At 34.4% G+C, this 26,421-nt stretch overlaps 1 protein-coding gene across 4 annotated transcripts in view; it reads right to left on the reverse strand.

Moving 5' to 3' along the window:
- The window catches only part of LOC131956733 (V-type proton ATPase 116 kDa subunit a 1), a 40,456-nt gene that overhangs the window by 12,182 nt on the left and 1,853 nt on the right, over window positions 1–26,421 (reverse strand). Inside the window, exons 4-23 of one of the 4 annotated variants that reach the window (XM_059321305.1) lie at window positions 26,234–26,331; window positions 25,901–26,029; window positions 25,694–25,794; window positions 24,858–24,984; window positions 24,012–24,094; window positions 23,673–23,766; window positions 23,269–23,475; window positions 21,950–22,100; window positions 21,538–21,677; window positions 21,053–21,189; window positions 16,449–16,514; window positions 16,175–16,262; window positions 15,892–16,010; window positions 15,579–15,730; window positions 15,046–15,140; window positions 12,549–12,650; window positions 12,389–12,442; window positions 11,424–11,510; window positions 10,114–10,231; window positions 9,567–9,886 (exon numbers count right to left, since the gene is read on the reverse strand). The exons of 1 other annotated variant lie outside the window; for it this stretch is intronic. In XM_059321305.1, coding sequence (XP_059177288.1) covers window positions 9,600–9,886; window positions 10,114–10,231; window positions 11,424–11,510; window positions 12,389–12,442; window positions 12,549–12,650; window positions 15,046–15,140; window positions 15,579–15,730; window positions 15,892–16,010; window positions 16,175–16,262; window positions 16,449–16,514; window positions 21,053–21,189; window positions 21,538–21,677; window positions 21,950–22,100; window positions 23,269–23,475; window positions 23,673–23,766; window positions 24,012–24,094; window positions 24,858–24,984; window positions 25,694–25,794; window positions 25,901–26,029; window positions 26,234–26,331 — 2,435 coding nt within the window. In that variant the 3' untranslated portion in view covers window positions 9,567–9,599. Of the gene's footprint in view, window positions 1–4,090; window positions 4,197–7,107; window positions 7,251–9,566; window positions 9,887–10,113; window positions 10,232–11,423; window positions 11,511–12,388; window positions 12,443–12,548; window positions 12,651–15,045; window positions 15,141–15,578; window positions 15,731–15,891; window positions 16,011–16,174; window positions 16,263–16,448; window positions 16,515–21,052; window positions 21,190–21,537; window positions 21,678–21,949; window positions 22,101–23,268; window positions 23,476–23,672; window positions 23,767–24,011; window positions 24,095–24,857; window positions 24,985–25,693; window positions 25,795–25,900; window positions 26,030–26,233; window positions 26,332–26,421 lie in introns of those variants that run through there. 2 more of the 4 variants (XM_059321306.1, XM_059321307.1) reach the window with 2 other exon arrangements.

Below are 26,421 nucleotides of genomic sequence, written 5' to 3' on the forward strand. Positions count from 1 at the left end.
TAATTATACAGTAAATAGGCCTTGGCTATTTTTTTATATAAATAATTATATTAATTATTAATTTAAATTAGTATGCCTAATAATTAGGCCTACTATTAATTAGTCTAAGCCTATAATTATAATAATTAATAAAATAATTATTCAATAGGCTAAGGTCTATCTATAGACCTAACCTCATGCTTAATATTATTAATATAAATAGGGGCCTAATAGTAATACTAAATACTAAATAGTAATAATAAAATAGTAATATGCTATTAATAGGCAATGACCTAATATTATTAAGATTTATTTAGTTATTTAGGTAAGGCTTAGGCTTAAGCCAGTTAAGTAAGGTATTTACTAAGTATTTAGTTTAGTAAAAAAAATTTACTTACTAACTAAACTATCCAATACTAGCTAGAATCAAAATAGATTAGATCGGTAATCTATCGTTTTAGCGTAATCAATTCGGTCGTCACTAGCAATGTAGGGATAAGGTAACTAATAAATATGGCTTAAATATGAATATATTTTTGCATATTCTACTAAAATACTAAAGATAATTGAATATTAAACCACATTTAAGGGTTAAATCAATAAAAATGTCATGAAATTAAGGTTTAACAACGATGTTCCAGATACTAAATTTGCTATTAAAAACAGCGGCCATCTTAAGAAAATATTATTTTGAGTCATTTCCCTTTCATTTCTATTTGTATGGAAATGTATTGATGTTTGCTATTAAATACGTTTGTCTTGTGTTTAAATACAAAGCATGCGTTTTTTTTTAATTCTGCCCTTTAAACAATTTAATTGCCTGACAATAAACATCAATTCTACAATTATTATTATGATATGCAATTTTTATGCATAAGAAACTCCCTATTTTTATAGAGCTACCACTACATATCTAATGTTTATTTAAATATTAGTTTAAGTTAATTGTTATTGCTTGTGTCATTGTTTGTTTGCTATTTTCATTTCATATTTTCATGCTTTTTACCTTTAATTAGTTATTAAATCATAAATGACGTCACGTTTTTTTACCTATCTTCACCTTAACCCCCCCCCCCCCCACTCCCCCCATTTTCGCCGTCACGAAATAGTCGTAATGTCGAAAATTACCTTTTTGCCCTGCCTGTTAAAAAGTCAAGCCATAATTCAAACGAAAAAGAATTTTTTCAGCATTTTTGTATTAGGCGAAATACTTAACGTTTCACGTTTCTTACCCCTCCCCTTTCCCGCGTAAAACGTCGCCTCAAAATCAGTTACTCCATCCCTTAAGTGCGTGATGTCATTTATGATAAATGTCAAGTCCTAACCTCCAATACACATTTTGAACAACCTTTGTTGTCAAAATGTTGATACCAAATACCCAAAATGAGTTATATGGGGTTGTCGATAAACGATGTCACATTTGCTATTCTAATGTGACGTCAAGTTACGCAGGACTGCAATTTATGCCTATAATGAAGGGGTGATCGGGGGGGGGGGGGATGAGTGACGTCAATTATGGAAGACTTCTATAAAGCTGTGCTCAATGAAAATGAGGAACATAAAGCGTTCGTTTTCATGCATGCCTTTGCTCATAACGAATGATCATAACTATTGCAAGCCTGTTGTCCTAAGCGGTGTTAAAGTTAAACAACCTCAGCACATCATCCCCGCCAAAAAGGGCCTGCCACTAAATGCCTACCGACGAAAATAGGCCGCACTACATTGACTCCAAATGTAATAACTTCTGACAATAAGGCTCAAACCAACTAGCTCATGGCAACGATATTCGACAAGAATCCAAGACAAATATTGGCTTGCAGGTAAAATTGGACAAAACAGCAAGTTTCGCGACATGGGGCATAAAAAAAGATCAACCCTTAATACGACAGCAGCTAATGTAAAAAGCCAGAGCTCAGTATAGGCTTGAGTTTAATATAGAAATTGTGTTAGCAGTGGACGGTGCATTAGGAATACGGCAGTCGGCTAAACGCCCGAGTCCGACGTTGTCTGAACATCAAGTTTGTCTTTTATAAAGTGCGGAGCACCTTTAAGAGATGAGCTTGGGGAGGGGGGGGGGTCCCTTTTGACACCACCACTATCGCCGCTTATATCAATCTCAAGTTTTGCGTGGAGCTTAATGGGCAGACGAAGGGTATAGGTGGGACTGGGAGCCGAAATGCATATACGGAAGCCGCTGTGTCACGGGCATTTTACAGCCGAACGTCTCAGGGCAGCAGGTTGCAGAAATTAAAAGCACGTGAATTTGTATAGTAGAGGGAGCACCGCATGCCACTGTAATAAATTAAACACCAATATAATTTACCGAACTAAAGTCATTTAGATCTATTCGTCAGACTAAACGTCGCTAAAGTCTCAACGCAATAGTGCCTGTTTTGATTTTTTTTTAATTAAGCGGTATCTCTTTCTTTAACATTAGCCTAATGACTAATGACGTCACGCGCGCCGAGAACTTTGTGACGTTGTGCTAAGTGGGGGATGAAACGGTGGGGTTGAGAAAAATGACGTGTTTCTTTTTTTAACAGACGAATAAGTGATAGATTCTAATTCTCCTACGAACTATAGGTTGATCTAGTTTTTTTTTTTCTAGAGGGAAATATCACCATATATTGAGTGTTTTTTGTTTTTGTAATAATGGATGATGGGGATGGGTAAACAACGACTATTGAACAAATAAAAAACCATGTGGTATTCAAATGTAACTAATTAAAATTTAAAACTATTTTTATAAACACAATAATCTTAATTCAGAAAAAGTGTAGGCTTAAGACTAATGTCTACAGACAAAATAAACAACTAGGCTTAAATGGATCACTCATAAACAGTGCCGGCGCCAGATTATTTAGCGCCCTAGGCAAAACTTATTAAAAGCGCCCCCCCCCCCCGCAATTTTTTTCATGCCCCCGTATTATCAGAGGCGTAGCGACCCTTCCAGCGCCCGGGGACAAGCTTACGATTTGCAACCCCCCCCCCCCTCAAACTTTCAATTTGTTTTTCCAACCCATTTTGGCGTCCCCCCCCCCCCCCTACGAACAGCGCCCTAGGCGACAGCCTAGTTCGCCTTATAGGTAGCGCCGGCCCTGTCCATAAATGACATCATACTTTTCCCGATGAATTCCCTTTCCCCAAATCGTCACTAAAAGCGAGATGATGATTTAATATCATATCGCAGTTCTACTATACCCGAACGCGTAACCACAATTTCTAACGAAAACGAATATATTGTTCATCATTTAAAAAAAAATATTTTACCCGTCCCATATTTTGGGTCCAACGTCATTTATGAAGAATATGGACGATCTATTAATTGACAAGTTCATCAGTACAAAAGGGTTTAATAAATGATAAACCTCCCAAAAGTTTTTGAGATCTTGGATGTACATACATACATAGCCTTCATTTCAATTGAAATTAAAGATAAGAAGACGGCCCTCTGTACTACTTACATTAAACAAGACAGCTATGCATATTAAACAACAAAGTCAACACAATATAGATTTCTACGTACGAATAGACATTCTTATCAAGGGAAACTACTCTAAATTTTATTTGGAAAGATGGCCGCTGTTTTTATCTACTAACATTTATCTCAAACACCTTGTTTAAAGTTAGTTTCATGGTATTTTAAATTTTTTTGGTCACTGATTGTTATTTGAAATCAATTATCTGTTTAATTTTGTAAAATTTGACTTAAATATACTTATTTAAACAAATATATTCATCAGTTACCTCTCCCGCACATTACTACTGCGGCCGAATTGATTACGCTAAAACGATAGATTACCGATTAGATCTATAATTATATTTAATTGTGCTTGAAAAAATGCCTTATAAAAAATATATATAGGCCTATAGTCTATAGGGCCTAAAAGGGGCGTGATCAACTCATCAACGCCTACATGATCAGCTGACACCAGTAATCGTAGTAGTATGATGATGAATAAATGAACAGAATTTCAGCATTTTTTTTTCGATTAAAAACCATCATTAACATTCATTTTCATTAGTGAAAAAAACCAACCATTGAGTCACTGTAGTTAATAGCCTATTTTATTATATTTATTTCTTTTAATACTTAGATCTCTAGATTTACCTGTTGAAAGAGGCGGAGATTTCGACAGAGTAAACCTCCAGCCTACAGCCCAGTTGAAAATGTTTTCAGAAAATGCTGTCATGTGACTATCATGTGACAAGGGAAACTATTTACAGAGACATAAAATTATGGACATAGGGCCTAGGAAACTTTTATGAAAATAAGCACATTATTACATTATTTACACATTAATTTTTATGTCTTTAATAAAAAAAAAATGATCATCCTCACATTCTAACCTCAATGCAATATTTCTTACACTATTCTTTTACAAATTAACCATCTCGTAACGTAATACTGCTCTCGTAGGAGGGGGGGGGGGTTCATAATTTTATTAATTTTTCATAAAGAAATGTTGCAAACTGAATTTTAGCGGTTATTTCGCGTTTTAAAAAACGGTTTCGTAAAAATAGGCTAATATGAATCAGAGGCGTAGCGACCCCTCCCGGCGCCCGGGGCGAACTTTCAGTTTGGCGCCCCCATATATATATATATATATATATATATATATATATATATATATATATATATATATATATATATATATATATATATATGTGTGTGTGTGTGTGTGTGTGTGTGTGTATGTGTGTGCGACAGTCCGGAAAAAGATTAATAATTACGCTGTATGATTGTCGTTCCCTAAATCTTTACTCAGCGCCAATTAAATTCCCTGTAAGATGCATTATCCTTTAAAAATTATTAGTAATGTCAGAAAAAAAAAATATTGTAGCGGTGCTAATTCGTTTAGGACAGTCTTTTTATGTTTTATCTTTGGAGCAATCTCTGTTATGATATAGTACATGGATTATAAGTTTGTTAGATTAAGGTCATACAATTGACATGCAATAGCAAATTATGTTCCCTTTGGACTACGATATGGGTATTTCGTTGACTGGTTGATTGTATAATGAAACAAGCTGAAGGAAACAAACTGGAATCCAACGGACACAACAGCTCGAAGTCTTGGATTTATCAGATGTGCGCTGCCTTCTCGCTCACAGTCAACAAAAAAATCAGAATTAATTGTACTGGTTGACAAAGCTGTATTAACCGGTTTAATGATAATATCTGACGCCCATGACGTTCAGATTAGAATCAGCAGCGATAAAATGTGTATTAGTATTAACATTCTAAGTCGATGTGGAAATAAAATGCGTTGTCAAAAAATAAACCGGGAGTGATCTCCCCTAAACTTTCTCGAATATTCCTATATAAACAACAGGGGATGAGAACTCGGGCTATAGACATGATTTTTAATCCATTTTAAAATAAGAATAAAATCTCGTAGACAAAAGACTGCACACCAAGTGAACGCGAAATAAAAAAGCGCATAATAGTGCGCAATATTATTAGTACTTTAAAAATTTACATTAGTTTTTTCAGAAATCGGAAGTAGCGTAAATTAGTACTTCCGGGCAACGGAAATTACTCAAAATTTGACAGAAGGTAGATAACTAGATCTTATACTAACATGTGAAATTTCATTTATCCATCTGAAATAGTACTCAAGTTATAGGCTTTTGAAAAATTCAAAGTAGAAAAAGTACCACTTCCGGTTATCGGAAATCGCTCAAAAGTTGATACGGATCTACGATTTTGATAAAATACTTATATATGAAATTTCATCCACCTTGCTGTAACGGCACTCAAGTTATCGTGTTTACACACGGACACACACACACACAGACACACAGACATACGGACAGAATTGCAAAGCCCAGTTTTTCAGACTGGATTACGCATAAAACCTCTTAATTTTGATAAATCTGGATTGATCATTTTTGCCCGATTAAAATAAGTCCTCTATACTTCGGATGTGATGAAGGACTGAGGTGTAATCCGGTGAAAATTGTTGAAATTTCAAGTGATTTTTGTGCACGATTACAATACTTTCTCTATACTTCGTATATACGAGAAAGTAAAAAAGTTCAGTCATGCTCTATAGCTAAATATGAAATATCTTTTACTGTATGGCTCGGAGCTAGGTTAAAGACAGTGGATATAGAAAATATGGTGGTTAGGACACAATATGAGAAAGATAAAAAATAACATCACTATGCAGGTGTTTGTGTGAAGTCCACGGGGAAAGAGGAAGAGAAAAAGACCAAATAAGTCCTGAAAGAAATCGTTTGAAATAGAGAAAGGGGAAGGCTGGGATATTACAGTTCGATCTTTATAAAAATCAAGTGAGTTGACGAAGTTTCACCTACGCATATGTTCCTTAGGAAGCCGATACGAATAAAAAGAAGTAATCAAAAGAGATTATAACAGTGGGTTCCATCGAACCCAAGAGGTTCAGTAAGTCAGTCTCAGGGCTTTCGTAGAGTTCAAGACACACAATCGGTTTCTTTTCTAAGTGTTAAAAGAGTTATCTAGTCCTGCGCTTTTTGTTGGTGAAAAAGCGCCCCCCCCCCCCCCCCCCCCCCCCACAACCACCATGTTGGACAAAAATGGTAGACCGAATTTTAAACGGCATTAACTCTTTTTTTTTTTAAATGTTACACAATCGTTAAATAAGCTTTAGTACAATGGGTTTCTTTTCTGAGTGATATCGATTATTTATACCTTAATCCGGTGTGAATTTTTCCGATTTAGTCTTCGAAAAAGCGCCCCCCCCCCCATCTAGGAAAGCTGGAAAGCGGTCTTTCCGATCACTGTTTCTTAAGAATATACGTTGTACAGTGAAACAATCAAGGTAGAAAACAGTTAAATCATAATGCAAAGGCTTTCAGCCGTTATATTTATTTACTTCGACTGTTTATAATTCAAAACTGCAGCTTAAAATGAGCTTAAAAAATTTTTTCTACCCCTTTTGGCGCCCCCCTAGGGTCGGCGCCCGGGGCGGCCGCTCTCCCCGCCCTCCCCTAGCTACGCCTCTGATATGAATCGATTAGTTAGTTCCTTACTATTCCTTGTTGGTCATGAATAATGCAGTTCCAATATATTGTTGTATACACGGTTGGTAACATTGGTGTCGCCGTTACTTGAACCCACATTAAAAACATTAAACTTACGACATTTTCTTAAGTCTTGACAACTCTTAACACAATGTGAGAATTATAAATGTAAGCCCAACTCGCCTCACTTGTACCGGATTACTGACCTTGAGTGGTTAGTTTCCCCTTAACAATAGCGATACATACAGGAAAGCGCGGTTGGGTTTTGTTTATTTTATAGTAGTGACATGGGACGTTTCTAATTTTCTTCCGCATTTATTCGGGAAATAGCAGATATGAGGAGGGGGGGGGGGGGAGCGACCGCATAGAGAAAAGATATATGATTAACCGAGATACAAGCTAACGTAGGTGTCTCAAATTGTAGTGGGATCGAGGGTCAGGTACACATCAAGCACAATATATATGACATGACATGTCAATAGTTGTTCGCGTGTCGTGTCCGTTCAAGCTGTCACAACGACAAATGGCGCATACAGAACAGTCTGATGATCTCTTGTAGAAAATATATATCTCTCATATCTATATACGATAGATAGATAGATAGATAGATAGATAGATAGATAGAGATATAGATAGGCATCTATTGACTGTTATACATCTTTTATTCTCTGTCTTCGTTGCTTATTTTTATGTATATAAACATAGGCCTAATGCTAGTGGATATACGTGAATTTTCTTTTTCGTAGTGGTTTGTCTTGAATGGAAGAGGATCATGTATTGCCTCAAGTTTTATAGCGTCCATATAATTCCTTTTAAGACAGACTTTCATGCTTATGTGTTGTGTAGACATCTGTGTAAGTGGGTTGTCCCACCCTGTTGTAGGCTAAGCAACAGTCAGAGATGGGTCTAACAGGAGTTACTAAGTTTAGCACATCCTGAAACAGCTGGTATTACCAAAACATGTCATTTTCATAAAAAGCTTTTTATTAATAAATGTAGCATGAATAATTTATTAGAGATAAAAGATATCACAATGCCCGTTAGAATTACAATTATGTGTGGTGGAGGGTGTGGGGTTTGAAAGTTAGTGCGTTCTGATGATGTGTGTTGTTGAATGAAATAGAAAAATAAACTGCTTCATTTGTCTTTTGAGCCTAAATTTAAAAGTAGATTGTATGATCTGTATTGTGAAAATAATAAATATACTTATTACTTAAGTCTGTTTAAAGTTAATTTAATTAGCAGACCCCTGTAGAATTACAGGTCAGCTATCGAGGTGTGCCCACCAAATGTAATGAAAATAATTTTTTAAATAATAATTTTAAATTGCTTTCTTCAAAAGTTAGTAATAATTTAGCCAGATATATCTTTTTTAAATGTCGTTTTTAGGGCTTAGACATCCAATTTTTAAAACTAATCAGCAACAATTAAATACGGATCAAATATTTTAAATCAGTATAGGGCTGGTAAGTAGGTCACCAACCAGTTCTGTGGCTCATGCAGGTTTTATTGAGCCGTAGAGCTGGTTGGTGACCAGTCCTATATTTATGAAATATTTCTTCATTTGCTTTATAATATATATAATTATAAATTGTGAAAAAAAAATCTTGGATAAAATTATATAAACAGATCCGAAGAGCAAAAAGTAATAAAAAGTGTGCTTACAGTAACGGCCTTTTGTGGCACTATAGATCTATATCATGGTAAAAGAAAATCTTGCATTTATTAAACTCAGTCCCAGGTTTCTTAAATATCATAGAAAATGGTCTTATTTTGTAGTGAACACATTTGTTCAATTCTTGAAAGAAGATTTTCTTGAGCAATATAAGAAAATGAAATACTGCAGAATCCATATAATAGCATTTCTTTAAAGGCAAAATATTAATACAGTGGTTCTTAACCTAGGTTCCATCGAACCCTAAGGGTTCGGTGAGTCAGGCTTAGGGGTTGGGCAGAGGTCAAGGTCAAGATGATTTGCGATCGGACTTTGTCAGTGCGGACAGTTCGCCGCAGCCGATGTCAGTTCAGAAACGACAGCGTGCCATAGTCTAGTAATAAAGTCCGCCAGCGGGATAACACAAATTGATAATGTGATATTTCTATATCGTGGAACCCTTGACGTTACGATACACATACTTCACGAACTGTGTCAACGCCACCTATACAGGCGCGTATTGCTCGTGTATATAGGTGCTGTGACGAACATACATTTATTTCTATATCGTGGCCAAGTAGCTGATGTGACTGTCTTCATTTCTTCTTTAATATTTTAATACCTTCATACTAACTTATGCCAAGCACAAAAAAAGTGGTCGGGGGGGGGGGGGGGGGGTATGTACAAAATGGATTCATATGTATAACGGAGCTCAATGGTAGTCAGCTCCCTAACTGCAGGCTTTGCAATGCCAAGTTTAACTAAGAGAACTATAGTCCATTCTGCACAAGTAAAATATATACGCCTACACTTATATTTAGAATTTTTTTTTTAAATAAAATTTTATTTTTCCTATTTAGAAGGTTAAATGAAAATGGTGGGGTTTGGTACTTCAAAACACATTAAGAATCAATGTATTAATATATTAATATTTTTGATTTTAAGATTAACTGCCTTAACCAGTAACTTCCTTAAGTGACTCCATGTTCAGAATCTGTTTGAAATTAAATGGCTGGAAACGGTATCCTTCTCCCACGTAAAACTTGGACTGGAACTCTACCCAGTGCAGACGAAGAGTGTGGAGAAAAGCGCTCATGCCCTCCATAAACAGCAAGATGGCCACCGTCAGATTGGCCCAGATGAAGAAAAAGATGAAGATCATGATCGCTCCAAAGTATGTTCCAGCCATTGGCATTGCCATACCGTTATGTAACACCATATTCCATAAGACTTCAGACAATTCTTTAAAAAAAAGTTTTGTTGGAATCATAAATATTCACATCTATCCAAAATACATTATACACACATCAATAATTAATAAGCTTTTACTTTTTAAACCTTTACATTATTGCAATATTTTTAAAAACATTCTAAAAAGTTACTAACAAACTTAATTGCTTGGGAAAGCCTATAGTATGTGATTTTGAAAACATTTAGAAAAACATTGCTTAATCCATGATTTTACTTACGTGCATGGGCCAAAGACAAAGCCCAAAGTCTCAGATATGAAGCAGTGTGAGAAATACAGCCCAGACAAAACTCTATTGTGTGTATAACTTGGTGTATTATTATCTCACCAGCTCCATGCTAAAAAACAAACATTTGACATGCATTTTCATGCTGGAAGAAAATGTACAAAAATAAATTGTATGATCTTATCTTCAATTGATGACCAAGGTTTAAACATAATCAACAAGAAACAGGCAAGATCAAGACATGAACTATGCAACACGCAGTAATAACAAAAGACATAGGAGAAACTAGAGCTTAACTATTTCAAAGAGAGTAAATTACTGAAAGTGGTGTCTGTAGTTATTATGCCAGCTATACTTAATATCTGTTAGATAAGCATTTTTAATAACTGTGAGATAGTAGGCCTATTTATTAAAAGATGGTAGATAAGCATTATTCAATTGGTTTTATATGAGTATTATCTACAGTAGTTTATGCTAACATAATCACATTATTATAAAAAAAATAAAACTGCTTCTTAATAACCTATAAAATTCATTCTGCCCTTAAGATCCAGATATTTAAAATTTACTTTTTAGCGCAATTTCCATACGGACAATTGCGATTATTAACTCGTCATTTCTGGATGGATGTGTGTCCCCAGCTTTAAGTCGTATCTCCTCCTCAACGAAGCAATATCGAGGACTAGTTCCAAAGCAAATATGTTAAGCAAGTTCCAAGGATGATTGTGGGCCAAAAAAATTCCCGGAATTCCTTCCTGGATTTCCCGGAAAAGCCAAAAAACCTCGAACAAATGCAGTTTTTGGTCCATATCTCGGCAACCAGACCACTTAGCGACTTGAAACATTTACCAATCGATTCCTGCCATAATTTAGAACAATATTGCAGAAGAAAGTTTTCAAAAATATCCTTTCGTTCGGTCACAAAAAATTAATTAAGAACATTTAAACTGAGCATCGTGTAAGCCTAGGATGATATTTACTACTTTTTTAAACTGAGCATCTTGTAGGCCTACTCGTTAAAATAAAACTATTTCCGTTGATATAGGTTAATATAGTTGTCTTTTTTTTTTACTTATTAATTCAAACGTTATTTTTGTACCCTATTAATTTATTTATAATTTATATGAGAGTGATGGGGAGTTACAATTACAAGGTTTTGTTTCGCTAGGCCTAATCATTTTTTCACATTTAAAAAAAAATTAATTAAGGAAATTGCGCTTAAATTGTCACTAGACTTTTTATTAACTTGTTTATGATCACCTGACAGTGATAAGTTTAGTTTCCTTTTGACAAGGTAAACTCACATCTTCATGATCCCCATGACCTCCTGATGGTTTATGTTCCTCTTCCTCTTCAATAACTACAGCAGCTGCAACTTGACCATTGCCATCCTGAAGTTTACAACCATAGGCATTAGGAATAGAAGTTTATTTGTGAACATGGAATATGTTAAACAGAAAACCTGCAACTGGCTAAAAAATAAATTAATTAAAAATCTTACTTGATTAGTACATACAACAAACAATGTCGTTGAGTGAGGGAAAACATACATAGTGTTGTTACTGCAAGCTATATACAAAATGTTGCAATCAGCTATATACAAAATGTTGCTATGATCTATATAAAGGGTGTTGTTGCTGACACCAAAATACACACAGGTGGAGTGAAGGTTGTAATGGATTGGAATCACTGACGAGAAGCCACATTGATTGTTAACAGTAGTTTATTCACACCATGAGGAAAGAGAGAGAGAGAGGGCGGAAGTCACGAGACACTTATATACATAAACATGTAAGGGACATCACTCAAGATAACAATATAAATATAATACAATACAGAAGAGTGAGTTCCCTTGACTTCACAAGTCTCACTATATTACAAAGGTAAATTTAACAAAATTATGTGGTCATACACCCACACTACAGATTCTAGTATCGACGGATCAGTTAATTTCCCCATTATTAGGCTAGTAATTGAGCCTCCACCCTTCCTGCATCTCATGACATCTCACTTCAATAAAGTTAATTTTCCCAAAATGAGTGCTTCTGACTCCATGTTATTCATCAACACACACAAAAAAATGGTAATAATTTTAGATTCTGTCAAAACTAGTTATATTTCGGGTAACAATTTCATAAAACCGGTTGTAAACAAATGATGTGTTTGGGCATATTTATCTTTTAATAAACACTTTTGACTTTTGAGCTTTAATTTCTTTCACCTAATGAAACAATTTTTTCAGATTGACTAAAAATGATAATGAACTTACTTTTGATGGTTGTATTTCATTCTGGATCAATGATGCATCATTTGTGTTGTCTATCTGAAATAAAATACTTATGACCTCCTCTACAATGAAGTAATTTTGATAATATGATGTGATGAAATTATGTATTCTGATGTTGGATTCTTTACTCTCAAGATCTTACCCTAAATCTTTTTTTGATGATGATTAGATATACTGGCTTCGCAATCAACAAAACGAGAGCTGAAAGAATGGCCAGGGCAAACATAACAAACTGTACACTTTCCTGTAATGCAATAACATGTTTTCTTAATATAAAGCTTTTACAAAAAGCAATACAAACAGAGATTTGGTAAACATTTTCAAGGGTGTGGGGAAATTGCGAGACGCGAAAAGCGAAATGGCGAGGCGGGAAAATGCGAGAAGGTAATGCGAGACATACCTGCGGAATTAAGGGTAAATAGCGAGACACTTTTTGCGAAAAAAGTTTTTTCCTTTTTTTTTCAATCTTTATTTATTTAAATTATTTTTTTTTTGTTTTAAAATAAACAAGCATTTAGCCATACCCTTTAACACGAGTGTTGTATGTTGTTATTTTTTATCTAGATACTAAGAAGATATATAGATCTATATCTAGATCTATCTATTTAAAAATCCTAACATCGTTGCTGTGCTACTGTCATCGCCCGCTCTTGTTAGCGAGAGGAAAATCCCGTCTCAGTCGGCATTAATTTAAAAATCTAGCCCGCTCATGTTTATACAAACGTGAGCTGTGTCATTGTGAATTGGTATAATCTTGTCAGCAGGAGAGATATTTTGCAACATCTATTTATGGATTTTTGTACTTGCAATAAGTGTAAAAGTATAAACAATTCTAAAAAGTGTAATTTTTTTTTATTAAGTAATTTTAATTACAAACAAAATTTACAAACAAAATCTTCTGAAACAGTCCTCAAACACACCTCGTGACATCATCTTTCACATTCTCATCACAGTTGACCTCCTCGTTCATCCCACAAACAACACTGGCACCCATGTTCTCATCATCATCATTCGCACGCTCAACATCGGTTTTCCGTTTTTTATAATTTGTATTTTTTATCATTTCTGTAATTTTGGCAATGTCTTGCTCATTGTTGTCACCAGCAGTTGAGTTTTTTTAAAACATCGATATTTTCCCAAAATCTTGTCTAATTTCGGTCAAAATAGAGTATTTTATCAATTCCTATTACATTACAATGTATTAAAACAGTTTTCTAAAACGCGAAAAAACGTCTAAAATTCTTTTTCTAACATTGCGTTTTTATAGTGTGACTTCACATCTAACCCCCCCCCCTCCCCCTCATCACACATCGACATAAATTACAGACTCCCCCCCCCCTTACGAGTGTGACGTCATTTATGGAAGACCCCAAATAACACCACCACCAAAACCAAAAAATTCAGATAAGTTCAACTTGGTTTTAAAAATATTTGAAGTAGGCCCATAGCTTACGATATAGCACGAGCAACTGATAATATCGGTGACGTCACTTTATTTTGTTGTATCCAAATGATGTAGGCATTTCCTTGTGCTTAGATTTATATGGTAAAAAGCTAGAAAAAAATCGTAGGCGGCGGCTATAATACAAAATTTCTATGCAACAATAGAAAATATGTTTGCGGCGGCAGCGGATCCGGGCACGGCGATCTTCAAAGACGGTAAATCAGGCGGCCTCGGCGTTCCACACAAAAGACAGAAGTTGATCTATCGTCGGCGGTATTTCCGTCGGTTTCGAACAAGGTGGTATTCTAAGTCGACACAAAAGATGGGGGGAGTTGACAAATCATCAGTATGTCTAGCGACGGAAAAATCGGAAGTTTTAACAATGTAAACGAAACGTCTTTGAAGTCTGGACCAGATACCACTGAAAATCGGGTGCGGTAAATTTTTCGCAGAAATCTTCGCACTTCAACACCACCCAGCGTAAGTATCGGCTTGTGGTAAAATGCGAGACAAAAAAGTCACGTGACCGACCGTTTTCGCGCCCTTCTCGCATTTTCCCGCCTCGCCATTTCGCTTTTCGCGTCTCGCAATTTCCCCACACCCCATTTTCAACACAAAGCATTATAAATGCACTAAAAAGAAGTAGGGCCTATATTTTAACAACATTTAATATTTATGATTAATTAATTGAACAGATTATTACAATTGGAGATATACAAATTTGATAGACTGAAATTTAATACAAATACCTCATCTAAATTTACAATAATAATGAGCAATTGTCTAAAAAATTGGCGTGGTAAGCATTTGTCAAATTAAGTTTTTATTTTAAGAATTTTGATCATAAGAACACGAATGGAAATAGTGCTCTTGTAATAAGTAATAAGCATGAACATATTTAAAGAATTTGTATCAAATAGAAATAGACTCAACAGTAGAAACAATAAAGTAGTCTTTCAAATTTTTTAACTTTGAAACACTAAGTAGCTCATTGTTTTGTCATTATGTTGTTTTAATTAAAATTTTTTTAGATAAGGTATTTGTGTTAAATTTCATTGCAGTAGATATTTTTAAAATTTTTACATTTTGATGGAAAAGACAGTTGGAAATTAGTTTCACACGTTAGAAAAGTCCATTATAGTAGTAAATTAGCTATACAAAATGTTAGCTGTTAAAACGTGTACATTAGACCTACCTGCCCTTCATAATAAACAAAGTTTGGATTGCAGTTCTCATTTGGTTTCTTTGGATCAAGGTAAGTGTACTTGAACATGAACATATTGATGTAGTCTGGATATATAGAGACACTGTATGAGTGTTAGCTATATTGTTTGCTAAAATTATACATTATACATTAATTTGTGAGCATAAAATATATAATAAAAACAATGAATTACACAACTATCTTTTCAAATCATAGCATGGCATTAAAAAAATACACTTCTTCTATAGTTCACCTTTGATGAAAACAAAAACCAGCTTACTTATTTGATTTACATTTAGTAGTGAAAATGATACTTTGATCAATACAAACAAAAAGTATAAGATCAATGATTCAAAATAAATCTTTTAAATTTTTTGTTTGTTTTTAAATTGTGAAATTTCCATTAGACAAAAATGTTGGTAAAATTCAGACATATAAATCAACACATGACGAGTGTTTGAACCTGAAGTATATTAATGTTATGCATTGTTAGCAACTTTTGTCCATTAATATTTTAAACTTACGAATCAGAAGAGCTGGAGCACAATGGGACTCTGTAGCATCAAACATGAGCCATTTGTAAAATATTTGTGACACCAGGTAGCCAAACAGGCAACCCAAAAAGAGAAGCTCAGGGACAAACCGGATGAAAATGTCTATGTAGTTCTTGAAATGGCTGAAACATTTTAAAATAGTTACCCTAGCATCTTGTGTAAAAGTTACAACTTTTCTTTAATGCTCAATTGTAACCATGTTTCAGAATGCTATTGAAAATATTTGGAATCAACAGTTAAATGAAATATTGTAAGTTTACAATATTCAGTAAAACAAACTTACATGTGGTTAAAGACTTGAAGGCAAATACCAAAAACCATCTGTATGACTCCAAGAGTGATAGCCATTTTCATTTTCAATGAGTTCTGGAAAATAATCTTGTTAGTGGATGCTTGCCAGAGCTATAAAAAGGAAGAAGAATATACAGAAAGTTGTATATTTTATAACATGTAGACTGTAATTTTTTTTCTTGAATTGTCAAAAAAAAAAAAAAAAAAAAAAAAAAAAAAAAAATCAAGTAAACACTGAGAAAAAATATGAGTGCAAGAAAAAAAAGTATTCTTACTGGATCAATACCAAAGGCATACGAAGTTGAGTTCATATAGCATGAGACTGGATTAAGTTGGATCGTTATGGGATCTGAAGAAGATTTTCTGAAAAAAAAAATTAAATTCAAAACTATTGTAAATATTTATAAAGACTTTTTAAAAGATCATGAAAAAAATTATTTACAATAGAACTGTAAATTAATTTTAAAATATTTTAATAACAATGTAAGAGAAAACAACATTTAAAAAAATATAAGTCTTCAAATGAAAAGATGAATAAATATGTTTTACAACAGTCTATATTCCAGAGCTTTTGCTAAACTTTGTTGGATTTCATCTGAACATAATTCAGGATTTCTGGAAATTAAAAAATTAAAATAAATTTTTCAAAACTGTTGCAAAATATGGCTTAAGTTAAATGTTTTTTAGGTTTTTAAATTGATTTACAAGAGAACATTGTGATAGATTGACGATAGAAGCATGTGGTTGTATATAACGTTTATTGGGTCTAACTACATGTTGACAATCAGAGAGGAAGGAAGTACAATGCCCAAGGGACATCACTCAAGATAACAATATAAATATAATACTAATACAGAAGAGTGAGTTCCCTTGACCTCACAATTATCTCAATCTATTACATCCCTTTACCCTTAGAACACAATAACACATCTCTCAATAGAACAATTGATAGTATCCTAAAATCACCAATTATATTGTAACATGAACACTATGGTAGATTACATCCTTACAAACAATGCACAATATGCTACAACATAATCAAGATACAAAACAATGATGTCAAAGTCCTTTTGACCTTTAAAATCATAGGTCTAACTTATTTGGGACCTTGATTGTCCTGCTTGACCTTCTCAGTGGCTTTTGATTTGGTGACTCAAGATTCTGACCATCTGGATTCTCTATCTCAGGAGGTCTAGGATTTAAATCATTAACTCCAGAATTTACATTTTCTGACTCCAGACAACTTGGTTCACTCATATCAACAGAACTTGGTTGTGGAACAAACTGAGTTGGTGTGAACTGATCAGATTTGGTGGGATTGACAGATTCACACTTATTATCTGCACAAGTTATTTTTAACTTTATAAGGCACAGGTCCTGTACATTGAACAATTTGACCTGGTATCCATTTTTCCTTTCTCCCATAATTTCTTAGATACACATTATCATTAACTGCAAATTCTCTTTCAATGAATGTTTGTCATGATTTAATGGAGCTATTTTTGAATTGGCATCTGAAAATATTATGCTATTATTCAGATCCTTAATTGACATAGATTTCTTTGATTGATCAATTTTCTCAGGTAATCTGATAGTGCTTTCCTGGTAACCAAAAATACTGTTTATGAGTAATATTCTGGACCATATCACTTTGCAACTGTGATCCAGTATTTGAAGTGGGTGTATTAAATGGCAAAAATCTTTTTCTTCTTTTGATGTTACCCTTTTAGTTTCTGTAAGTGCTAATAATGTTAGCAAAGTTGTTTGATGATCACATTCCTTCTTACTAATGTATTCTCTTTAAAAGCATTTGAAATTGCCATATCACCATAATCATTTATTAAGTTACAAATACTTTGTTTAGGTAACTCTGACTGATAATGGACTGCATCTTCTCCATCTTTTATATTATCTTCACAAAGGGTTTTAATTTCTTATTTTATATGGCCTTAAGTCATCATTCACAGACTCTTCAGGCCAACCATTCATACAGTACTCATATACTTTTATTAAGCACTCATCTTTTTGTGTTTCTCTCTTAATATCATTCACATTTATATTGGAGTTATCCATGATAGTGAAGAGAACAAATACATCTTCTGGTACATAGCTCAGGCTTTGGTTTTTTAAAGGTAATCTACTAAGGCTATCTGCACTATTCTCAGATCCAGGTTTGTATTTCAATTCATAATTGTATGCAGTTAGTGTGATAGCCCATCTTTGAATTCTTGGTGAGGCATGCTCAGGTAGGGTTTTGTTTTCTCCAAATAAACCTAGCAATGGTTTATGATCTGTAAAGATGGTGAACTTCCTACCAAACAGAAACTTATGAAATTTCTTAACACCAAAAATGATGCCTAAGCCTTCCCTATCTAACTGAGAATAATTTTTCTCAGCCTGGTTCAAAGATCTACTGGCAAAAGCAATGGGTCTGTCACCCTTCTCATCCATGTGGGACAAGACTGCTCCTACACCATCTGGTGAAGCATCACATGTTAATATAAGTCTTTTCCCTGGGTCATAGTGAGTTAGTAAGGTGTCAGAAGACAAAGCCTCTTTTGCTGTATTAAAAGCAGCTTCTTGTTGTTTACCCCAGTGCCAAGTTGCATTTTTCTGTAGCAGCTTGTACAGTGGTGATAGTTTACCAGACAGATTCCCTATGAACTTTGCATAGTAATTTATCAAGCCCAAAAAAGCTCTTAGTTGTTGGGTATTTTCAGGTTTGGGTGCTTCTTTAATGGCTTTTGTTTTCTCAGGTTGAGGTCTGATACCTTGCTTGCTTAATATATAACCAAGAAAACTAATTTCTGTCAGCATGAATTGACATTTATCTTTGTTTATCTTTAAACCTTTTTCACCAACAATTTTCAATACTTTATCAAGTGTTTTAAGATGTTCAGTGTCATTCTTACCAGTTATGTACACATTGTCAAAGTACACACAAACATTTGGAATGTCCTTAAAAATACTGTCCATGACAGCCTGGAAAATTCCAGGGCTAGATGATATGCCTAAACATAGTCTTTCATATTGGTAGAGTCCTTTATGTGTGTTTATTGTCGTATAGACTTTTGAATCTGGATGCAGTTCTAGTTGAGTGTAAGCATGACTAAAGTCTAATTCAGTGAATTTGTCTCCTCCTGCCAAATTCAAAGAAATTTCCTCAATGTTAGGAATAGGGTACCTATTTAGCTCTATTTGCTTATTCAGTGTAGTTTTATAATCTCCACAAATTCTTATAGAACCATCCTTCTTTGACACTGGCACAATGGGCGACGCCCAATCGGAATAGTCTACCTTCTTTATGATGCCATTAGATTCCAATCTACTTAGCTCATTTTCAATTTTATTCCTCATTGCATAAGGTGGAACTCTAGCTTTGCAGTATCTTGGATTTGTGTCTTTAATACTTATCTTCACTGTTCTATCATTTAGTAATCCATGATTACCAAAAACACATTTATTTTCAGATATAACTTTATCTAGTGAAGTAAGACTAGATTCTTTTACATTCTTCAATGAACAAATACTCTACCAATTTAACTTAAGATCACTTAACCAGTTCCTACCTAGTAATGGTGGTCCATTTCCTTCAACCACAAGAAGAGGAAGTTTAACACTTTGACCATTATAACTTACATGAACCATACACTCTCCTATTACCGGAACATTGTCACCAGTGTATGTTGTTAGACACTTGTGACATGGCTGTAGAGGCACTGATCCTCCTGTGACAGCGTCAAAATCTTTCTTTGTTATGACTGTTAGAGATGCTCCAGTGTCAAGTTGGAAGCTGATGCTCTTACCGTTGATATTAACTTGTACATTGATGGGAGCATGACTTATTGATTTCACAGAGAATAGGTTGAAATCCGCCTGCGAATCAGTTTGAGCATTTTCACAGGTTGAGTGGTTCATTGGTTGGGTTAGGTAGTCTTGGTGAGAGTTAACATAGTGCTGCCTTTGGTTGCGGTACTGTCTTGACTGGCTAGATTTAGCAACAGACGAAGACTTTGCAAAGCAGGCCCTGGCAATGTGACCTTGCTTACTGCACTTATAACAAGTTGCAGACTTGAACTTGCACCGATGAGATGCATGGGGACCTTTGCATCGATGACATTTTTGATAATTATTACTAGATTTAGATCTAGGCTTTGAACGTGCAGGCTGTTTAGCATAAGTTGGAATGCTCTGATGGGGTTGATGTTTATTGACTAACCTGCTGTTTACTGCATGGATCTCTGAAGGTGCTAAAGTTCTCGCCGCATCTGATGACTGCTGGAATGACATTGCAAGTTGTATTGCTTTTTCCAATTTTAGATCTGACTCGAGCAGCAACTTTCTTTGAATATCAGGGCTGTTTACACCTGTCACAAACTTTTCACATAATCTGTCAGACAGCGTGTCTCCGAATTCACAGAATCTACTTAAATGACGTAAAGCAGCAACATATTCTGATATTGACTCGTTTGGTTGACGAGTCCTACTGTCAAATCTAGCTCGACATAGAAACTTTGATGGGGTAGGCGCATGGTGGTCTGTTAGCAATTTGCTCAGCTCGTTAAAGCTCTTGGTAGTTAGACTAGCTGGTGCGCATAAGTCTTTTAGTAGCCTAAATTGTTGAGGCCCTATGACTGTTAACAAAACAGCTCTCTTTTTGGCTTCTATCGTCACGTCGTTAGCTTCAAAGTAAAAGCTTAACCTATCTAGGTAATCCTGAATGATTTCATCATTCGAATCAAATTGCTTTATTTGGCCATACAGCGCCATTATTCTAGAAATAATTAGCCAATAAGCTCTAGCAAACCTCTTTTTTGCGTAAGTAGGTGCTCTTTCTAGTAGATTTTTATCCTCGTCGCCAAAATGTGATAGATTGACGATAGAAGCATGTGGTTGTATATAACGTTTATTGGGTCTAACTACATGTTGACAATCAGAGAGGAAGGAAGTACAATGCCCAAGGGACATCACTCAAGATAACAATATAAATATAATACTAATACAGAAGAGTGAGTTCCCTTGACCTCACAATTATCTCAATCTATTACAAACATAAATTAAAATTTTAAATATTTGAGTTACATTTTAACTAAAGGAAAACAAAATTTTGAATAGAAATCTGGAACCTAAAAAATATATAAATTGATTCTTACTTGATACGATGATACCACTTAGATCCAAAGATGTTGAAAGGCCTAGAGAAAATATCATTATAGACCAATCCAGTGTAAATAGAGAAGGCTCCCATCATCATGATAATGTATCGACCTTTAAAAAATGTGTTTGTAATCTGTAAGAAAAAGCATTATGGATAATAAAATTAATTTTAAAAATTTAAATTTTTACAACAATATGGGAGTCCGAGTGTTCACGTCAGTAAAGCTTGTGGTTGCTAAACCAATAAGTCTCGAGTTGCTGAGGCAGCATTGTAGTTTGTTCTTGGTTGGACAAAGGCTATGGAAGCAAATCCAAAAAGAAAAGCAGGCCGAAATCAGAGTAAATGACAGATACCCAGTTGACACATATACTTAATTGTTTTGAGGGAATCCCTTCCAAAACTAAAATTAAGAAAGTGGAATCAATGCTAATAAAATGACAAATTTTGGCATTCATTTAATAAAATAAAAGTAATACTAGCCTCATTGGTGAGTTTACTTGCACTAATTTCCTTTTCTTTTAAGACCAGAGCCAATCCAAAGAGGAACATGATCAACCCATGGCCAGCATCACCAAACATGACAGCAAAAAGGAAAGGGAAGGTAATGATGGTGTAAGGGGCTAAAACAAGAGAACAGTTTCATTTTTCAAAAAAACTACACATTTCTATCATCACAGGATCTTCATCAATTTTTCATTGCTGATCAAATAGTTTTAAAAAGAATTTTATACAGTATTCTGCCTCTGAATTTCTGTAAGTTTATATTACTTTTAAATTTAAAGAAGTACCTCTAAATCATTTTTGGGATGTATTTTGCATGTATTTTTCTATTGCTTGTTGTCAAAACTAGTTTTTTTTAATATAAAAAAACAACAGTTTATAAGATGATTACCTGGGTTAACCTCTCTATATGTGGCAACACCATAAGAATCTACAATGTTCTGGAACCCTTTAACAAACTTGTTACAGTTGTAGTAAGTGGGCGGGGCTTCATCTGTCACCACTGGTTGGATGACACTTGGTATAGAGCTGCCACTGGCTTTCTAAACACAATTTACATCAGTTTTTTTAGTAGATAGGATAATCATTATATGAGTCATCCTATTAATTAGCTATATATCCTTGTACCTAGATAGGCCTATTCAGTAGCAGCACTTTGAATGAATTACTGTGCTCCTTTTTTTTAAAATGTAAATTATATATTTTTCATAGAACAAAATGCCCATAAAACATTTATTTTTATCATAGTTTCTAATTTGTAGTCATCATCTTTCTGATTCATGTCCAAGATACATGGGACAGGTGAAGTAGAGTTAAACTGTTTCAATGACCTTGGCATACAGTAGGTTTGGTCAGCACAATGCCCTACCCATTTTATTTCCCTAATATGACTTCTGAGTTAAGTCCCTATCAGAGCTGGGAAGACACAGAGGCATCTTACAGACTTGAGCCCAGGATGTGAACTGGAGACTTTTGGGTAAGGAGCAGAGTTTCTTACAGGCATCTCTTCGGTGGGGGGGGGGGGGGGGCTCTGTCCCCCCCCCCCCCCCCCCCCCGCAGAAAGGATACCGCTCCCCCCGAACGAAATGGAATTTATATAGAAAACATATACTTTTACCAGTGTCCACCCCCCCCCCCCCGGAAAATGGTGACCGCTTCCAGAAAATATCAAGTGCCCCCCCCCCCCCCCCCCCAGAGAAAAAAGTCTGGAAGAAACACTGGTAAGGAGGTGTGTGCTCTACCATTCGACCACGCCATCCCTAAACGTGCAAAATGGTTCCTAAATCTTGTCTTATAGAAAATAAAATGGCTCTGTACTCGAAAGTATTTGCTGCCTTTTGATATAGCTAACATAGCCATTAACATTCTTTCTTAAACTCAAACATTAATCAAAAACATAAATCCTAGCTCTAAGATGAAACCCAGCTTATAAACTCTTAAATCAGCTATACAAATAAATAACATACAAAGTGCAATCATGATCAACCCATGGCCAGCTTCTCCAAACATAACAGCAAACAGGAAAGGGGAGGTAAGGATGAAAGTTAAATCTAATCATTAGAAAACAGCCTGTACAATGTGATAAATGTAGTTTCAGACACAAACAGTACAACAACTGTGTTTTGTTTTTGAAGAGTAAAATATTTGCTTGCTATCACAGGAAAAAAGGAATTAATACATTAATTTACTTAAATCGTATACAGTATTTACCTCGCCAGCATCGAGAGCTCTTTTGATATCATCAAGGGCCTTCAAAGGAAACCAACATTCAGCGTGAAGACTGTTCTGATGAACCTCAAACATGTTCATTGTGTGATAAATTGCCTTAATCTTCTCCACTTTGATGGTCCAGGATCTGATTTCTTGCTGAGCACTTCTCAAAATACGAAGACGATGCTCATTGCTCTGGCTTAAAACCTATGATATAAAGAAAAGATAAAAAATAAAAATTTTAAATTTTAAATTAACTTTTTTTAAATTTTGGAATAGGCCTATTAAAATATTATTATAAAAATGTATATAATTTCAAATAAAAATTTAATTTGAAAAAAAAAATGCATAAACGAACATCAGTTCTAGCAAATTTGTCCCTTATGATAGATCATAGTACTTACAACATCGAGTTCACTAATTCTGGTGGTGACACCTGCCAACATTTGATTCCTCTCATTTTGGTTATCTGGTACTGGATAGATGGTGCCCTTCATCCTGGTCAATTGATAACATAAAGAAAACTAGTAAAAAAAATAACTGAAAAAATAATGTTAATCATAAGTGCATAGGTCTACTTGTTAATTTTTTTTAGACATTTTTAGAACTGGACTGTGAAAATAGGACTAAACTATCAAGACTATTTAATTTAAAGTTATCAAAATGGATTACTAAGTTCATGGATTGGTTAAATAGATAAGGTGTAGACAAGTAAATTATTTAAAATACTATTTACTACATACCCATCACACAATTTTTTCACCTTGATTTTCAACTGCTCACCCTGGTAGAAAACTATGAACATGCATTTGTGCAGCAGATCACCCTACCGAGTACACAAAAGTACATCAAACATTTACATTTTCTTTTGCTAGGTATACAGACTAAGCAATAGCAGTAACATTTGATTGTTTGGGCAATCTCCACAATACTAGAATAAACATTGAGAGATATTCAAATATTACAGAATAAAAGCTATCAACTTCATTTTTTCCCCTTTCCAATAAATAAAATAACTTGAAAAAATCTCTCTACTGTATGTTTTCATTTTTTATAAAGTTTAAAGATAAAAACATTGTCATCATCATCATCATTCCTTTGTGGCCCCTGGGGAGCAAAGGGATGCAACCACACATTTCCAGCGGGCTCGGTTTTGGGCTGCTCCCTTAATCTGTGCCTATGTGAGCCCAGCTGTTTTCGCCTCTAGTAAAGTAGGGTCAGAAAAGCAGTTTACGTAGGGTACAATGTAAAAACATTGTACCCTACGTAAACTGCTTTTCTGACCCTATTTTACTAAATATATAAAAGTGAATCAATGAGACTTATCAATGCAACAATAAAACTACATATAAAACACACTTCTCCAGACTACAGTTGAAAAATTATCAACATTAATTTGCTGGTTATCTCCCCTTTTTTACATATCAGTTCTGAGACATGGGTAACAACTAGTAGAGACCTTATGGGTTTTATGACTGTGTACTACACAACTCCTACTTCAAACCTGTTTAGTCTTGTATATAACGTATCATCAGACCAGGGAAAAGATGGGCTAGCAACAATTAAACTGATAGGTCTCGTCCACTTACAGTAGCTGGGTCTCTGAAGGGGGTGGGTATCTCTTCAACCCTCATGAAAACTGTGCTGTGGGTGATGAACTTCATGACACGCTCAAACACAGGAACTTTTTCCCTCTTGATGGTCCCCACATAAAAGCTATGGATTTTTTTATGGTTACTTTATTATTAATATGTTTTAAAAACATAAATTAAATATTTAAATATAAAATATTTCATAATCATAAAACTTTATCAATCTATTTTTGTTTATTAAATTACTATTATTTTATTCAGTTATTCAAAAGCATATAAATATACAAGCCACCAGAAGAGGTATTAACTTTAAATGATATTGCAATGATTTTATTAGATTTTGTTTTGGACAAACTGGAGTCTACCAAGCTTTTATCGTTACTGAGGAAACTAAAAGGCATGGCATTGCAGAGGCGTAGCGACCCTGCCCGGGACAAACTTTTCGATTTGCACCCCCCTCAAACTTTCGATTTGCACCCCCCCCCCCCTCAAGATTCCAATTTATTTTTCCAACCCATTTTGGCGCGGACCTTAGGGGACATATGTCCCCCCCCCCCCGCCCCCTCGCTACGGTACTGTGGCATTGTGCTGACCAAAATATCCCTTCATTTGTATAGGACTACTTCATTTGCTACATAAACTGTCTGATCTAAAAGGAAACATTTCTTATAACATATTAAAAAACTTATATTGTAAAAAAATTAAAGTAGCCTAAATTAAAAAAAAAAATAAAGATTCCTCTTAAGACCTAGCAACCCATTAGGTAGAGTGAAGTAAAGTTTATATATTATATGGTTTTAAGTTTCATAAAAATTATAGAAAATTAATTTTACTTTAAGCTAGGTGTTTGCTGTTGTTGCATACTGCTTTTGGAATCATAAGTAGCCTGGACATCTGAATCTTCATTCAATCTCTGTTGAATCTCAGGTCCATACTAAAAAAAATTGTTGATATTTTTTTTAGCCTGATTAAAACAATACAATTTAGAAGAACTAAAATTAGACATCTCACCAAGTTTAGGTAGACATAAAGACACTCACCAAGTTTAGGTAGAACTGTGTTTGTTGGAGCACCTCCCTCAGCTCTGTCAGCTCTAAAAAATTTTGTTTCAGAGCTTCATTGTTGACATTCACCTGGCGCAGCTCTGTATCCATCTTGTCAAACACAACCTAAACATGCACACAATTATTAGCAACTCAAGACAATTATTTTAAAATTTTGATGATAGAATTATAACCTTTAAGGGTGTCTTATAAAAATTGTAAATCTTATTAAATGCTGATCAAATGTTGATCTTTATTTTAAATTGAAACATGGATGCAAATTTTTAAAAATAGTTTAAAATTCAAACATTGAAAAACATTGAAATTTACTTCAAGATCATTCATCTCTTTTGGTATGGGAGCTTTTGGGTTCTCATGATTGTCCACAATTGTTAAACCTTCCTTTAAAATTTCTTTTTCAGCATAGCCTAAATGTAATATATATATATAAATATATATATATATATATATATATATATATATATATATATATATATATATATATATATATATATATA

The sequence above is a fragment of the Physella acuta genome, unplaced genomic scaffold (genome assembly GCF_028476545.2).
Source record: "Physella acuta isolate Inbredline_101_S28 unplaced genomic scaffold, ASM2847654v3 ptg001173l, whole genome shotgun sequence".
NCBI classification, from domain to species: domain Eukaryota; kingdom Metazoa; phylum Mollusca; class Gastropoda; family Physidae; genus Physella; species Physella acuta.